We start from the raw sequence: 18133 nt of genomic DNA, 5'->3' as shown, positions 1-18133 counted from the left end.
GTCTGGTATGTTATGGTACGTGGCCTGGTATGGTCTAGTATGGTAATGGTTATGGCATGGCATGGCAAGCGAGGACCATCGGGCCCAGGCCTCCAATTTCAATGTATAACCTGCAGGAGGGGACTAGGTCTGACCTTAAGAGATGCTCCGTGTGTAGGGGCTTCGTGCCTGCTACGGGCCTGACACTCATAAGGTCATGAAGGGTAGCCAGTACGAAGCCTCTCCACCTCCCCCCCCCCCCCCCCATTCCCCACGAGTAGCATAGATGATGTCCCTACCCTCCCCTCACTGAAATTGTAGGAGAAATTTATTAGGGCGAAAACCCCAAAAGCTCTTGAGGTTCCCCTAAAAATCCCCCAATCTATACTTACAAACTATTCAGTAACTGTCCTTTTTGTTTTGAAATACAGTCCATGTATGCGGCCACATGCGTGGAGGAATATTACCAAGAAGAGGAGACGGCTCCAGGTTGTAATGCTTAACACTGCTATATACAGTATATGGTAATTATAGAAAATCACTACGTACTCAATCTGAACAGCAAAACAAACGATGCCCACACCGATGATAAAACGCACATATCTAACCTGGAAATCTGAGGATAAGGTATCATTCACGAGCATATCTTACAAGGAAATCTGAGGATAAGGTATCTCTCACGAACATATCTAGCCTGGAAATCTAAAGACAAGGTATCTCTCACGAACATATCTAACCTGGAAATATAAAGACAAAGTATCTCTCACAAAATGCCTGCTACAGTGTGAAGTATGCAAATCCGGTAACCCATTAATATTATAGAGCGCTTCTGGACAATCAGTGTTAGTTGGCGGCAGAGCAATTGTACCATCATCAGAGTGAGTTCTGGAGAGAAAATGCTTCAAATGAACTCATGAGTTTTGGTAGCACACAAGGATAGCTGTAGGGCAACGAGTGTTAATTAACAGAAACTTGAACGGGTCTGAATAAAATCAAGTACATAGCCATGACGTGCTGAGAGAAGAGGAAGGGCGGTCATAAATATCACATGGAAATAACCTACTTTTCGGCGGCCATGCGCCCCTCCCTCCCCCTATATTGGTACACAGGGTTCCGGTGCAATTAAAAAGCGTGCGCGCATAATCTAGTTTTGTTTTGAGTTGAATGCTCCTATAGAACCTATAATGTCAAAATAACGCAAATCAGGGCTGTTTTATATTAAATTTAATTCTATTGACTATTAGTTTAGCGTTTATGGACTTCACGAAAAGAGTATTAACGTCCAAGTTATAAGGCCTTGAGTTCTGCTTCCACATACTTATGGAACGCGCCATTTACACCCCCCCTCCGCCCCCCCCCTTCAATGTTGGATGATGCCAACGCCAAAACACTTGACGCAACATTGAAGGGGGGTTCTAAGGGTGGGGGGGGGCTGTAAATATTATTTTACGGGTTTTGTGTTCTTGCATGGATTATTATTTTGATAATTTGGACAAATTCCGACAATGTCCCAATGATTTTTACCATGATTGTAGCTACGCGCATGAAAATAGGCGCTCTCGAGCTTTGAGAAAATGCGATATCTTTGAGTGACTAATTATACAGTACTACACAATAAGACGTTCCATTGCTTTTATTTACTACCAAAGTAGCAAGTGTTTTAATATGCTCGGTTAGTAACAATTACTTCAATTGCTCCCCGCTTCATAGACTGTTTAGTGATAGCATGCCCAGAAGTGACCTCCAAGTCATAACAAATGGCCGTTTAGGTTTGGCTGGCGTTCAAATATTCACTAACGTTTCAATTATTTCTAGTAATTTCCCGACTGCTGGAAATCCAGCAAACGCCAATTGCCATTAAACATTTATAGGAAAATATGAAATCTATCGATAAGATTATCCCCAAAATATAGTTGTATTTTTATTCAATGCTATTTTTATTTCGTTTTTTCTAGAAAGTTAAATTTCATCCATTTTTCCATATTGTATTTGTCTGTGTTATCAGAATATCATATGCGCATATCTTTCTAAAGCTTCTTTTCCTAAAGGGATGACAAATGGGGATAGAACAGATAGTCGCTTGACAGTTTATAGCACCCGTTTGTCAGTTTGCTAGGGTATAGTTATTTCATATTCAAGTGTTTAACTAGACTCGTCGCACGGTTTCTATTTAATATCACTGTTACGAGTGAATCTTTTGCTGCCTTGCTCTCAACCGGACTAATTCTGTCTGACACGCTAATGCTTCGTGGCCTAGAGCAAAGATTTTGTTGGGATTGCGCTAATTCGCGCTGTGTAACAAGACGTAAACTTGTTTGATTGGTCTCGTGTTATTAATTCAACTCGCAGCCGTCCAGTCGAAATTCCATTAGATGTACCTTAGTTCCGCTTTAAAAAAAACTCTGCCTTCCGCACTTGCATTCTTTAAAAACCTCAACGACGACTTTCGCGCTATTATCCTTGTCTCAGGATTATGTCTTTATTGTGCCAAGAACTTGGGTGTTCTTTTGTTAAAAAAAATAATCCTTTGTATGTGTATTATGGCTCAGAGTTCATAACAAACACGTCCATCTGATAAAGACCGAGTTCTCCTGGCTCGCGTGTTGCTACCATTTGGAAGACATTTTTATTCACAATTCACCGATCCGATGTCAATGCTCCTCGAATTTATCAAAACTGAGCTACGGCTTTGAATATATCTAACCAGGATTTATACCGCCTTGGACATTTTAGTGGTTTTATTAGATCATAGTTGTATCGGGGGAAAACAAAGCCATCACATTCAGTTTATCCCATTTTTTACATCACGATTTCATCCCAGTCTGGCTCTGGTTCAACAGCAGTCTTAAGATCGTAATAGTTCGTAGCCCTGTTGATGGGTGATCCGCAGACATTGTTATTATTAGGATCACCCTGGGTGCTAGACCTGTTCAGGTTTGTCTCGCTCACCGCTAGCCTTCTCAGTACACCCGGCGCAAATGCCGAATCAAAGCTTCGAAGCTCCTTGCTAGTTCGTTTATCGCTTTGCGCGTTTTCCATCATGGGCTCGTAACTCTTTCGGAGCTGTTTATTTGTGCTCGCGTACAGAGTCTTGGTCTTGAAACCAAGTGCGCACTCGCTCGTTGATGATCTAAGAGTCTTAGGGTCATGCGCCAGGAATTGCTGACTAGCTCGTAAAATCTCCTGCGAAACAGTGTCATTCAATGACACACAGCTCGCACTCTCCTCCTCTATGGAGCGTAGACTTGTGGTAGAGCCGCCAAAGTACCTGAGCAGTATTTCTTCCTTACCTGCTCTAATGATCGCAGAAGCCAACAGGAATACCATTCCTTCGCCTGTGGCGACGTCGATGGAAAGCTGCCCGTCGTATGATAACGCCGCGGCGTCCGCGCACGACGACAACAGCAGACTAGTGACATCAAGGAAGCCACCATTTGCGGCGAAATGCAGCGCGGTCCAACCTTTAGAGTCCCTTACCTCCAGGTCTGCTCCGTGCTCGAGTAGCAACCTGACTATTTCTATCCTACCGTACAAGCAGCTGTGATGCAATGCGGTCATTCGATTCTCGTCTTGGTCATTGATTCTCCCAATGTGGAAGCGTAGCACGAATTTAACTTGCGCTAGGTCGTTGTCTTCGATCGCTTGTCTTAAGATGATCTCTTTGCTTTGGTTAATCAGCTTTTTGGGCGACTTATTCATTGTCTGCCTATAAAGTTGCTCGCTTGATACTTATCTGGACTTTCAGGTTGTCGACTACGCAAACTCTTATTCCTCTTGAGATTAATTCAGCAAATCGACATACCAACAAACCCTTATAACCTAGGGCCGGCCGCGCATTGTGATGGTAATTAAACAATCATATTGAAAGGCTTTTAAGGTGTTCTTTGTCTTACGCGAACTAATGGCTTCTCGTTGGTGTTTGCAGAATTTCGTGAACTGTTTAAACATTAATCACTTGGAGTGGGATTAAACTTCCCTCTGGTTACGAGGTCGTTAGAATTATAAGACCGCGACGAGGTGCAAATTGTTTTTTGCTGCTTGAGAGCGTATCCCAGTATGAGCCAGCGAAGCCTGTCCCGAACTGCTAATGTGTGACTAATAAGCATGCAAATCGCGAATATGAAAGGCTGATTCGACCAACACAAACAATCTAAAAGCAAGAAGTGAATAAATCTTGCATAACTTTCTGAAGACCGTTTTATCTGAAAAGAAAACGCAGCTAACCTCAGAGCCGGAAAGATCAGACATGCGCTCATAACAAATATCACACTACGCAAGGTGACTTTGTAAATTTTTTAGAGGACAAAAGTTGTAATTGTTATTTTGAGTAGAGAGTTGATCCATAATCAAGTAATAATCCTTTTCGGCTGCTAATTGCTTTAAATATTCGAAGCACGAGATTTTAACTTGAATCACTAGTTTTAGAAAAGTATATCAAAGATCCCCGCGAACACACTTATTCGAACGAGACGAGAGGAGATTTCAGATAGATTGACATAAGCATTGTACAGATGACTAGGGTAGCACTTACAGTCGATGATACGCGAAACGTATGATTACATGCTAGCCTTTTATTATTTCCTAAGTCACTTGACGCGGTCTGGAAGTCTAGAAAACGAAGGAAACGGTTCGAAGGAGACAGGACGAGAAGCATGTCAAATCCTAAAACCTTCAACCAGCATTACGAACGCACGTTCTGTTTTACTATGATAGAATGACGTCATCTGACAAAACCCCGAGAATGTGACTTTTCATGGTCGTTTGAGAATCGGCATGGCTTAATTCGATTTTTCTCTGAAGAAATATCGTAAAAAAAGAGACGAAGTCAACAATACTACAACATTTGGACTAAAATATGGTGATGGCAAAATTCGCGAAGGACGATCTGCTAATGTGTTTTTTTGCCCCATTAATGTTGAAGATGAAGCGATGACGTCAAAAACGTAATCTGAATCTTTTTAAAGTTTTAAAGTCATGTTGACAGACGTCTGAGAATAAGTATCAATGGAAATGAAAATAAAAGAAAGCAAGAAAACTTTAAAATAACCATATTAGCGATTGTATTACGATATTTTAACTATAGTAAATTGGAAGTATCTCAGTTGGTTGCTTGAATTAGCCGATGAAGAAATGATTTCTTGGTTTGACTTATGTATGTATTATGTATGAGCGTAAAATAAAGACTGCGTGGTTGGACTTTATAATGCTACAAGAGCTGCACGGCCATGTCTTAAACCATGTTTTGTATCAGGGTTTTCTTGGCATTGTATCCCCTTTGTAAGACCGAATCCCTACGTCGATTTTCTGCCTTTGGTACATCGTCGTCTTATCCTCTTCCCCAGCCTAGTCGGCGTTCTTACCGGGTTTCCTGTTCTCAGAAATAAACCGTGAAGTAGCCTGGGGGCTGGGACGAGCTCACGTTTCCTGTAACGTCACAACTCTTACCATCCATAGGAAACCCAACCACAGGAAACCCGATAAGAACGTCTGGGACTAGGCTGCCTCTTCCCGTCTTGAACTTCAGGCACGTACTCAGGATTGGCTGAGGAGGGGGCGCACTCATAGGTATCATATGGAAAAAAGCCTAGTATTTGGAGATTCCTTAATAAGAAATTACCCACTTTTTGTCCGCCAGGGGGGGTGGGGGATTGACCGCACCCTGTTTACGCGCCTTTGAACTTCGTGATTGTTTTGTTTTAATTGTCACGAAATCTTGGTCTGCTCCTGTTAAGTTATGTTTTTTTTATAGCTGACACTATTTTAATTACATAATACAACCAAAATTTATCCTCTAATTTATCTATTCAAATTATTTGTTTGAAATGTCTCGGACGGCCCTTTCTGATATAAAACATTTTTCGCCTTTATCTCTCGCATTTAGAGTAGCTGATATTTTATTAAGATCATTCTAGATTAATAAAGCTGTATACGGTTCGCTTTTATCTCTGTTTGAGAGCACGTCTGATTTTTCTGTTCTTTACTTTTTTTTTCATTTTTTGTTGTAATCTTTCTAGTTTTTCAATTTTTTTCACGCTGAAAGTTCTGATCGAAGTTGCGATTTGATAAATTAGTGTGATACATCCTGTCTCTATAAACTATTTTCCCTCTTAGCAAAAATACAAATAAACCCGTAAGTAAAAACAATTCCAAACATTTGTTCTTAAATTGAAAAGACAAAAAAACCCGAAAGGTTTGATGACTTTCGCGTGGGGTTTAATGACTCGGCTCGATTGCTTATTGGATGATGCGATTGGATAATGCGACCTTATTGACAGGCAGGGAAGCCATTTAGTTGATTGCACCTGCCTCTCATCCTGTTATAGCTAAACATTGACTCAAGTGGTAGAGAAGTTCCTCAATTCAAATGATTAGCCACACGCTGACTTGGATACGACTCAGAAGAGATAATATTTACGACACTCGAACTCAATACTTCACACTCACGAAAACTTGAAGTGCTTGTTCCCATTCGTTTCGTAGAATGGCAACGAAGTGTAAGACGTACAAGGTAAACACACGACGCTTTAACAGCCGGGATATGAGCTTTAGTCGTCGATTTTGAAAACCTCAATGTCAACCAGCCCTAACGCCAGGGCGAAAACTGCTGCAAAGACCGAACGCAGAAATGTAAAGTTCGGCCGAAAGAGATTTACTGCGCGAAAAGGATCGGCTCCTACACTTCGACAGCTTTCTCCCGAAGGACGCGAATCCACAAGCGGGGATTATCTCGCTGATTTGAGCTATGGTAAGTGGGCTAGAGAGAACGACGAGGTCGGCAGAGATGTGAAATCAGAGAAGAAAAAACTAGTTTCCCCAAAGAGAAAGCCAAAGAGATCTCCAGTTAAGGATAACTGGGTGTATTTACAGGAAGAAAGCGTGAGGGTACATTCAGCCTCTCCTTGCTGTAGTCCGACTCCTGCTGTCTTTCATGGCGAGCAAGTTGACGAGGAAGAATCTGGAATTGTCCAGAAGGAAGACTATTCTGGGATTCAAACTTCACAATTTGTGACTGAAAATGAAAGTTCCGTGTCGGGTCCACCTAAAGCTAAGGAACTTGAAGGAACAGCTACCGACACTCGAGGTGAGAACAGCCCTCACGCGGAAATACCGTGGACAGACGGTGATGATCGTATCGGCGAAAATGCGAATAGATATGAGGACCGACGCGTCTCTAACTATGCAGAAAGACAACCATTTAGGGCGACTAGATCGCTCGACTATTCTAGTGATATCAAAGCTATAAGTTTGCTGGAACCTCCTAGTGCAGCAAGACCCATAGAAAACCCCGGAGACCTAAGCGATTCAAGCTCGCCAGATCATCCCAGTGACGTAACATGTGACAACTCCTTGGGCAACGTCAAACCGGCCTGGGAGTTGGGCAAGATGTTTAAGCTCAACAAAGACTTCCCAATGGATATCCTCAAGGACCAAGCCAAACCTTCCGGGATAAATGAGCGGATGGAGAGTTCTAGAAAGATTCCCGAGTGGATGACAGAAAGGCATTACGTGAACCTCTCTCTCAACCTTCGCCCACTTTCACCAAGCGTCAAGACGTGCAGGATTACACTACCGACGCACTTTCCTGGAGTCGTCACTAAACAAGCGCATAAGAAAGATCAACCCGAGAGTGACTCGGAATCATCCGCCGACGATTTTGACTTCACGTCACTTCAAGACGTCGAAAGGTACGAAGAGATGCAGAAAGAAAAGTCCCATTTGTTGGAGGTGCCAGACGTTGGGCGAATAAATCTTGTGAGTTCTAACTCCTCGTCGCCGCGCTCTTGTCGCTCGGAGTGCTCCACGCCGGCCGAGTTACTCGCGATGACGGCCGCATCAAGCGAGTACCTTGCGGCCCGAGTCGTCACCGAGCTCAAAACGAGTCTTCTCGAGCCCGAGGATGACCACCAAGGATACGAGTGCGTGACACCTACGAACATCAGGCGGAGGCGGCATAGCATGTTTGCGACTTACTCGCCCATCCCGCCACGTTCTAAATCAGCCACAGTAGACGTTCCTTTAGCGCTACCCTTGCTAACCCACGGCATAGACAAGGCAAAGAGTTTACCCGACCTCGAGAATGATCGGTTATTCGAGTCCAGGAGAATGTTTGTTAGTTTCCGAGAGAATTCGCCCCACGTCGATACCGTCAACCTCAGAGGAAAAGGCGAGGTGGCCGCGCGCTGCCGAAGAATCAATAGACTTATCGGGCGTAGAGAGGACAGGCAGACTAGGCTTGACCTTGGCCTGGAACCCAAGGTCAAGAAGAAGGTCAGAGTTAGACGATGGGTGAAGGAGTGCCACCAGACGTTGTCGTCTGCATAATAGGCGCTCCACATGTAGGCACTAAGAAACTTTGTTAAAGCTATATAGGCTCTCCATTCCCATCTTTCATCTTTTTTCCGAGTTAGACGATGGGTGAAGGAGAGCCAACAGACGTTATCGTCTGCATAAAAGGCGCTCCACATGTAGGCACTAAGAAACTTTGTTAAAGCTATATAGGCTCTCCATTCCCAGTCTTTCTCTATTCCTTCTGAACATTTGTTTTTTAAGGGAAGGCCAATGCAAGCTAGGAATCATCTCCTTAATTGGTTGACATTTGCATGAATTTTATATTATCGTAATAAAAAAGAGTTATACTTTTATAAATATTAAAATAATACACTTTTGATCTACTCATCAGCTGCACATCCTCTTTGCGCATGGAGATTTGTGTAAATAGTCGAAACTCTGATGATTCTGTTAAAATATCGCGTGGATGAACCGTAAATACTTTTCTGGGATACCTAGCTTCAGTCCCTCCTCTTATTACGTTAAACTACGGGCCATCAAAACTCATTACGTGTTGCTTGGGTGTTACTGGAAGCGAATGTCGGTTGTTTTAGTCCCGTGAGGTTTGCGATACAACATCAGGCGGACTTATCGTCCCTACTTCTTAACCTCAGCTAATGTATCTCTTGATCCACTACCACGAACACCAAGTTATCTGTCGTAATTATTACTTGAGGGCGGGATTCTTTTATGATTTTAGATTCTCCAATCTATCTCTCAAAAAGTATACAAAAAACGCAAGATGGTTTTGTTTGTTTTTAATCAGCTTTAAGTCATAACGAATACTTCCTCGGCGTTGCTGGATTTTCCATGAGAAGTAAAACAAAAACATCAGTGCAAAAGGGGAGTTGAAATGGCAAGCAGACCGGTGCTTATTAGTAGAATTATTTCTAAGAATACTTATTATAGTTAACATGTACAGATGATGTAAACTATTCGCAAAATTTATCAATAATTTTTGCATTCACTAAAAATATGATGAGAACCCTGTTTTAATTGAAGTGTAATATGGTTGAAGGTGTGTTGGCAGAGCTAAGAACCAGCCGCTAGCAGATTATCAATGAATGGGAGCGTCCGTAAGGTGTGTTAGCAAAGCTAAGTCTGCCTTCCTAAGGCTGGATTACCAATGAATGGTAGCTTATGTAAGATGTCTTAGCATAGCTAAGACTTCGCCTAAGCAATAGATTACCAATGAATGAGTAACTTCTATGAAATAAATACCTAGTCGCTGGCAAATTATCAGTGAACTCTCTGCATTTGCCGAGTCCTCAATGTGTGTTGGCATAGCTAATACCCCATCACTAAGGCCAGATTACCAATGAATGGTGAGATATGTTAGCACACCTTTGAACCTCGCTAAGACCAGATTACCAATGAATGATGAATGCAAGACGTGATAGCTCAGCTGAGCTTGAAGTAAGATATAAGGACCGCTAGGCGAATGCATCTTCACTCTATCACTGAGTATACCGACGAGTGCTACGATGAAGACTGCTTTGATTGCCCTGCTCGCCGCCACTCTGCCCTTTCTCTGCTCCGCAGGTTAGTGTACGTCCTCGCAACAAATTGACTATCGTATTCATTTTATTATTTTATGACCTATTTTACGCAGCTATCAACGGCAGATAGAATAGAAAGATTGTCTTCTATAACTACTCGCACCACCTAACCCAAAATTAACAACCTATCTGTCCGCCCAAACCCTACCCCCAGCCCCCTTGTACCTTTTAAAAAGGCTTCAAACTGTAATGTGCTATGTCGCCGTAAAAGTAACGCTTTCTTTCAGAGTGTGGCGTGAAGCCTGGTGGGAGCCGTATTGTTGGAGGGACCGAGGCCCCCATTAACGGGTGGCCGTGGCAGGCGATGCTTCTTCGATCTCCCAATGGGGACCAGTTCTGCGGGGGCTCGCTCATTGACCCCGGATGGGTGCTTACGGCAGCGCACTGTCTGGTGGGAGAACAACCCGATTCCGTCGTTGTGAGGTACGGCATGAAAATGCTGAATGTTTTAAAATTATATATAATCCATTTCTAAGTGGGCTCCCGGTGCCAAGACCTCTATGCTTCTGTGGCGTATTATAGGATCATAAATCATGGCTTACCTTTATCTTTTGTCGCCCATTTTAAGCCAAAGTTTATTTCCCTGATAAACTCTATTTAGGTACACTTCAGGGAATGTGCTAGAAGGGCTCCATAAAATCACTACACCTGACTTTGTCAGTATTAGTGATTACACACTAAAGCCCACACATGAATGTAAACTGCGTGAAGCAGTCTTAACTATACTAACGGAAAGTTAGTTGAATGTGCAAATGCTTGAATACCACTCATGAATGATAATTGGGTGGAGCAATACATTTTATCATAATTTAACTTTCTTCCTTATCGCTGTTTTTAAGACTGGGAGCACACTACAGATCCAACACAACAGTAGGCACCGAAAAAGACATCAAAGTCGCCCAGATAATCCCCCACAAAAACTACCACTCCCCAATTGAGATGGCTAATGATATCGCACTGCTGAAGCTAGAAAATCCCGCCTATTTGGGTAATGGTACGGGTACAGTGTGCTTGGCAAATAACAACACTCACCTCCCTGTGGATGAATTTGGAAAGTGTTATATTACTGGTTGGGGATCACTGTCTTCGAATGGAGCTGCTCCTGATAGGCTGATGCAGGCTTCCGTTCCGTTGGTTTCCAAATCTCGCTGCGACACTGGTAATTACACAGGAAAGGTAAAAACAAAGATGCTTTCAATTTTCACCTTGCAATAGCAAAACGTTTCTATTTTAAAATTGCTCTTTCAGCTGTGGTATAGCCCAGGGTCGTGCTTGTCATAAAACCAGTTATAAACCAGTTATGACCTGGCTTAGACAGAGTTTGGGAAATCTTGAATGACGAAAAATGAACAAGTACCTAAGAACACCCGAATAGTCATATATATATCAGCAGAACTTTGGTCGTGCCAAGAACGCCCCTGGCACCTATTTAAAATAAGGTTGCATTTGCGTGTCTTTACCCGCGTTGTATCATGGGTAACAAATGGTCAATAACAAATGTGCTTAAAAATCACATATAATAAACATGCTGAAGTCCTTAAGCCTGGATTCGCTGAATTACAATTGTAATTAACACTTGATACGCGTAGCGCGGGTTACAATGCATTAACTGTCCGCAGGTTCGCTATACAATTTTATTTGAAATAGGAATCACAATACTCTGATAGTCGCGAATTCTTTAACCAGGAGTATCAAAATGTTCGTCTTTATTAAAACTTATTCAAAGCAGACGAACATTTGGTAGATTTGACCAGGGGCTCGAAGTTTACTAGGGCTCCGAATCCAAATTATCCGCTATAGTGATTTTATGCAGCACTGGCCTAAAACTGCGAGCCGTTCTAGTTTTTAGGGACCATTTAGGGCCCCTCTGTGTCGGCCCAGCTAACCTCCTCATCGCCCTTCTCAGATACACGAGAGCATGCTGTGCGCAGGCCTGGAACAAGGGGGTGTGGACTCGTGCCAAGGCGACTCGGGTGGACCGCTGGTCTGTGAGGACACAAACGGGCGCTGGCACCTGGAAGGAGTTACTAGTTGGGGCTATGGCTGTGCTGCTCCTCGAATGTACGGCGTCTACGCGAGCGTGCGTTACTTGCGCGACTGGATAAACGGAGTTATGAAGGGTACTGTAACAGGTAATTACTGTACATTTCTGGTAAAGCACTTGAGTCGAAATTATTTACTACTACAGGTAATTACTGTACATTTCTGGTAAAGCACTTGAGTCGGAACTATTTACTACTACAGGTAATTACTGTACATTTCTGGTAAAGCACTTGAGTCGGAATTATTAACTACTACAAGTAATTACTGTACATTTCTGGTAAAGCACTTGAGTCGGAATTATTAACTACTATAGGTAATAACTGTACATTTCTGGTAAAGCACTTGAGTCGAAATTATTTACTACTACAAGTAATTACTGTACATTTCTGGTAAAGCACTTGAGTTGGAATTTACTACTACAGGTAATTACTGTACATTTCTGGTAAAGCACTTGAGTCGGAATTATTAACTACTACAGGTAATTACTGTACATTTCTGGTAAAGCACTTGAGTCGGAATTTTTTTAATAATAATAATTTAATAATTTATTAATTTATATTGCGCTTTTTTCATATAATGATCAAAAGCGCATAAAGTTTAAATGGTATAGGAATAATATTTTTGTAGTTTATGCATTGCTTCGGGTCGCATAAGTGATCAAGATGGAGTTTATGACGCTGGTCATCTAAACGACTAACGAGGAGTTTTTTATAGGGTAGGGATTAAGTCATTTTGTTTTTCGTAAATTCATTGGAACCCCGATATTTTGAATTAACTCGCTGACTCAACCCCAGTTCAAGTTCTCTAACGACTAATATTGATAAATGTCTAATCTCATTAACTGAGCTGTTGTTAGTTTTACGATGAAGAGTACCGTCGTTTTTCAGTCTAGCTCTTTTTCGATCCATTGCTCTTCGCCCTCATCTCGGATCTCGGTTCTTACGTCTAGTGGAAATTTTTGTCGGAAAAGGTCGAGTTACCCATTGCTTTAGGGCAAAAGCACCCTTCGTTTTGTTTTTTTTCGGGGTTCGGTATCAAGGGCACCCAACGACCATTTTCGGTCAAATATCTGTTCGGAAGCAAGGTCACCTACGGATTTCGGGGTCGGCCTAGAAATGTCTTTTTTTTCGGAATTTGTAATTCTAGATCACCTATGTTTCTCGGGAAGAGAGCTGGATCACCTATGTTTTTCGGAGTTGATTTTGTTACCACCGTCACCATTTTCGGGAGATTTTTACGTCCGACATGCTTTAAAAAAAGGAACCCTAGTATTTTCGGGAGCAAGTATACAAGGGACATTACCTAGAAATTTCGCTTAAGGATCCTAGAATCGCTAGGAGTTTCGGATGCCTCGGGATGGGTAACTAGATTTTTCGGATGGCTGTAATTTCACCTAGCAAATCCAAACAGATAAAAATATCTAGGAAAGCTCTGTATTGTAAAAAAAAAAATGACTGCAAACGAATAAAAACGGTATCTTAACTCATTTTAGGCCGGTTGTGAAATTTTCGTCGTTTGGTTCCCTTGCGGTATCCATCAAATAGCGCGCTCTTGTCGGTCCAAACCTCGAAAATGAGTCGATTTGAAAAATGACTATCGAGAACTGGCTTTTTACTCCCGAGATCAGAGATCTTTACATCAAAATGGCATTTTATTTGTCATTTTATCTAGAATAATTGACTTCACAATAAATCTTCAAACTCCCTGTGTTTTGACAATTTGCCGCCATCGCGACAATTTCAAGTTTCGGCTAAAATTTGGAATTACAAAATTGCTGGTCAAAACAACGAGAATATCTTTATTAGAGATTCTGTATTTCTGGAGAATTAAAAGCGTTGTGTGTAAATACAAAATGGTGTTTCATTGAATGATCTGTGCGAACAAAATCTTCACGAACACCGACGAAAGTCAGAAGCGAAAACTCGCCCCATGCGACTGTAAGCCCCTGTTGGAAATTCCATTGTGTAGTTCCAAAAAATATCCATACTCCCCCCCCCTCCCCCATTGAGAGGATTGGAAATTCCGGGGGGTGGGGGGTTCAAACGGCCGGGAATTTCCAGAGGGGAGGGGGTAAAATGCCCTTTTTTCTTAACAGTTACTGTGTTTATTTTTTCCAGGGGGTTGGAAATTCCAGAGGGGTGGGGGTCATACTTCCGACACCTTAAAACCTCAAATGAGGGGGGGGGGGGGGGGGTGTATGTACATTTTTTGGAACTACACATTTGAGGAAAAAATAAATATGTTATTTACCAGCAAAGGGTCAAACTGGCAGTGAAGTAAGTATAAAGAAGGCTTTCCCATCCAACCGCGTAAGTGCTGAAACAGTTTCTTTTTCAAATTTTTTCCCTACTTTACCACCTGAGCATTTGCCAAAAAGAACTACATAATGTTCGCCTATTCAGAAAGAAGCTAAGAAATCTGTTTTCCGTTTCCAGCACCCACAGCCCTACCTCCAGCACACACGAATACACCTGCAACCCCATTTCCCGGTAAGGAGATATATAAAGTTACCGTAAATGCCCTTTTCCGATCCATTTCTCTTCGCCCTCATCTTTTGGGGATCTTTGTTCTTGCGGCTAGTGCGGATTTACTCGAAAAAGGTCGAGTTACTCATTGTTTTAAGGGCAAAAGCATCCTGTATCAGTGTGAAACCACGGACGAAGCTCTCAAACGTTTCAAACTGGAAGTGAAGTGTAAAGAAGCTTCCCATTTAAGCGCGTAAACGCTGAAGCAGTTGTTTTTTCAACTTTTTTTTTCCAAATTGATCACCTTAGCCTTTACCAAAAAATAGTCCTTATTGTTCGTTTTTTATATTCAAAAATAAACTAGGCAATCTGTTTTACTTTCTAGCACAAACGCTGGTAAGGAGATCGCAATAAATATAATGTCAGCGTAGATGCTCTATAATAACTTAAAAAATAAGTATAGAATACGTAATTTCACTCCCTTCCCCAAAATATAGGAACTTTCTTATACAGAATTGATCAACTCACTTCATAAGCCAGTTACAAAAAAGTGAAGACAAAACCTTTCTATTGCACAGGTGGTTGTAGGGACGAAATCCCCGACTGCTTGGCGTGGATGCCTGAAGTGTGTTCCGAGGGTGACGACTGGTCCAGTCTCTGCAGTAAGAGCTGCAACAAATGTGAGTATATCCTGGATAGCATTTAATTCTAAGAAACGAGCTTTTGATATTATTGCTTTTGCAAGAATTTCTCCTTTCTCAAATCATTCATTTGCGCAAGCATTTTTTTCTTTTACATCTATTTTACGTTTCTTTTACTTTTTACAATTCTCTTTTTTTTTACTTTTTATTTTTTTTCACCTTTGGCGGGAGGAAGGTGAATGAGTCGTGAATATCGATGATAATACCACTTTACCTGCTTTTAATAAGTTGTGGATTTTTATTTACACTTTGTTCTTGTTCTCATTTGCAGGCTGAACTACTAACAGTCAGATTGGATAGCTTTTAATTGCACACAACCAAGACAAATAAACGATTAAAGCATTGAAAGAAAGACTTGTTTTGTGTATTCAAATAAGAGTGCATCAATTTATCAGCCCTTTTCAACCCTCTGACCAAACAAAGCTTAATCTGCACGTTCGATGCCGAGGCACTAAAACGGAGAAAATCATACTTTCGAGCTTGATATTTCAGCTTGAACGCACTAAAATACTTTGTTGATCCAGCGCAATCTTCCTCCATTTGCATTTGTTTTCTTTTGTTTTATGATAGAGGTTGTTTAAGAAGACAGTTTTACTGTTTGATGTCTAGATGACAAAATAGGCGTACCTAGCTCTCGAAACAGTGTTCCAATATTTCAGACCCTGCACGTATTGCAATAGCAAAGGCACTTATGTTGATTGAGGTTTCCCGGTCGTTAGAATGTATAACCAGTATCGAAGCTACGTATTCATAAAAAAAAACCTTTTAAGTCCCCTTAACAAGTACTAGTCACTTTGTCTTTCTCTAGTAGAAATCTATTTATCCTTTTCAACCTAGACGCTGATCCTTCTGAACCAGTTTGATTGTCGCCATCTTGATTTATCCTCATTCGGTCGAAATGAAAAGCTCTCTTTAATTCCCTTTGGAAATTGTTCTTCATAAACGCATACACAAAGACATTAACAGCAGAGTTCAAATACCTCAACAAGACCATAATACTAGTCAAACCAAGCGAGCAGCTACATAATTTAGCGAGATAAAAGCACGCCATCACGTAGAGATAAAAGCTATTACACACAAGGAATATGGCGACTACAACGCCAACCGTCTTGAAGCTTCTGGCGCCATGCGCTACGCTTTTGGGTTTTCCCGATTTCGTTGAGGTTCTTCCCAGTGCTTCTACGGCATTGCTAGAAATCTGCCGTTCTAATTTGCGAATCTGAAGGTGGTGCTTACGGACCACTAATAAAATGCGCGCGTACGCGTACATCATCCATAGCGTGGGAAGGATGTTAAGGCTGATTATATACACGGAGTTAAACTCAACAGACGCCTCGCGCGTGGCGCCAACGTGGCCCAGGAGGTCTGGAATTTGAAGCGCGAATGAGATGGTCCACGCAAGTAACGAGAGCCCACGCGTGATTCCCGCCTGACCCGCGTGTTTGTACGGATGAACAATGGCAATGTACCTATCGCAGGTCAACACGCAAAGGTTGAGAACGGACGCATTCATAAACGCGTTGCCGAAAAACGAGTAGATTGCCCATGTAAGGTATCCACACTTTGACCAAAACACGCAGATAAACTTAACAGGGGCGTTGAATACACCCACGCAGAAATCTGCCACCGCCAGCGAGAGAATGGACCGGCCATTCGGAGACGTCTCCTCCAGAAGAGATCTCTTACACAGGATAACGCATATCACCAGACCATTTCCCACGACGGTCAGTGCGGAAATTAGCGCGTGAAGAACCCAGAACCATGTCTGGTAGTGACTCGAGAAGTAACTGTTTAGGTTTTGTTTATTGATGCTGGTGGTGAGATTCGCAATGTCGCTGTTAGCCGTCTGATTTTCCATCACGCCACTTTTCAATCTATTTCAGTTTCCCCGTTCTATCCGTTTCCACTTAAGCCTATTTTAGTTTTGCTTTACACACCAAGCCAGTCAACTTTAACCGCCAAGCTTGAATGTTAATGGCTACCCTCGGGCCCACAAGATCTCCTTTATTTGCAATCTTGCTCCAAAACAATCCCCAGTGACAACGCGAGCGTTTTACCAGCTGCAACTGAGTAAACTTCGCTTTGCCAATTTCTTTGCTTTTTTCGGGAATGCCATTGAATCATTAGAACGTGTAAACAGGGCCTTGTGTGTTATTGATTCAACTGCTGGGGAACTCGGGCTTCATTACGCATATTTCCCGCCTTAGTCTTTGTGGAGACCGCCTTATTTGCGCATTTTGTTTTTGTTTGTATCATAACATTGAAAATAGCATTCTGAACATCTAATGCGATGATCTGTCAATCACGGTTTATGCAGGCGCATAAAAGGAATTTTGCCTCCATTTCATAACACTTTACAACAAACACAGTTCAGGAGAACTCCTGTTTATTTTGGATATGTAGCCAGCGCCCAGCTAGCAGTAATCACTGCTGAATGAACATTACAATGCAAAACAATCAAAACAATCTGACGAGCATTAAACACTGCTGAATTTCCAATACAATTACTGAAAAGGTGAAATATTATAATCACCTAATTTATATTTACAAGAAGTTAATACTGAGCCGGACACGTAAACCACAGATAAAAACCCTGTGGGAAAAAAACTCTGGACCGTGTTCCCCGAACCAATGCTCAGCATTGCGTGCTCTCGGGGCTTGAGAGCCGAAGAAAAAGTTTAAAAAAGATAATACACATAAAAAAAAAAAAAAAAATAGCAAAAGTCAATATGGCTTAAACAGAGGAGCCGGCTAGAGTGACACTAGCGCGCTATGTCTCCCCTTTTATTCACATACCCATACTGCACTCTCTTCACATTCCCGCGTGTTATTCACATGCCGTCAAAATAAACATTTCTGCCTCTATCATTACATTCCATCGGCAGAAATGTATTATTTACGGAGGGAAGGTGCAGTCATAGGTATCATGGAAAAAGGAGAGTAATTGCGACGATCCTTCAATAAGACATGAGCCACTTTTGGGCGGCAAGGGAGTGGAGGGGGTGCGCGAGCCCCCTGTGCATTATGGGAGAAGGAAGGTGCCTTAAATAATATAACA

At 42.0% G+C, this 18133-nt stretch overlaps 4 protein-coding genes across 4 annotated transcripts; 2 read left to right on the top strand and 2 right to left on the bottom strand.

Moving 5' to 3' along the window:
* Positions 1-1594: 1594 nt before the first annotated feature.
* Positions 1595-5130, bottom strand: LOC5519958 (ankyrin repeat domain-containing protein 46). The gene has a single exon (XM_001639772.3). The coding sequence runs from the start codon at positions 3676-3678 to the stop codon at positions 2779-2781; it is 900 nt and encodes a 299-aa protein (XP_001639822.1). The 5' UTR covers positions 3679-5130; the 3' UTR covers positions 1595-2778.
* Positions 5131-6272: 1142 nt separating this feature from the next.
* Positions 6273-9303, top strand: LOC125561225. Its single transcript, XM_048725004.1, has 2 exons — positions 6273-8349; positions 8479-9303. The coding sequence occupies exon 1, from the start codon at positions 6550-6552 to the stop codon at positions 8299-8301; it is 1752 nt and encodes a 583-aa protein (XP_048580961.1). The 5' UTR covers positions 6273-6549; the 3' UTR covers positions 8302-8349; positions 8479-9303.
* Positions 9304-9714: 411 nt separating this feature from the next.
* On the top strand, positions 9715-15429 carry LOC5519963 (CUB and peptidase domain-containing protein 2). Its single transcript, XM_001639849.3, has 7 exons — positions 9715-9849; positions 10094-10289; positions 10706-11042; positions 11773-11998; positions 14345-14398; positions 14953-15054; positions 15347-15429. Exons 1-7 carry the CDS (start codon positions 9792-9794, stop codon positions 15349-15351), a joined length of 978 nt encoding a protein of 325 aa, XP_001639899.3. The 5' UTR covers positions 9715-9791; the 3' UTR covers positions 15352-15429.
* LOC5519955 (5-hydroxytryptamine receptor 6) lies at positions 15291-18026 on the bottom strand. Its single transcript, XM_001639771.3, has one exon. The coding sequence runs from the start codon at positions 16931-16933 to the stop codon at positions 15851-15853; it is 1083 nt and encodes a 360-aa protein (XP_001639821.2). The 5' UTR covers positions 16934-18026; the 3' UTR covers positions 15291-15850.
* Positions 18027-18133: the final 107 nt, after the last annotated feature.

The sequence above is a fragment of the Nematostella vectensis genome, chromosome 3 (assembly GCF_932526225.1).
Source record: "Nematostella vectensis chromosome 3, jaNemVect1.1, whole genome shotgun sequence".
Taxonomy (NCBI): Eukaryota; Metazoa; Cnidaria; class Anthozoa; order Actiniaria; family Edwardsiidae; genus Nematostella; species Nematostella vectensis.
Note: the sequence above shows the minus strand (reverse complement) of the source record. Positions and strands in the feature narration are given on the sequence as shown.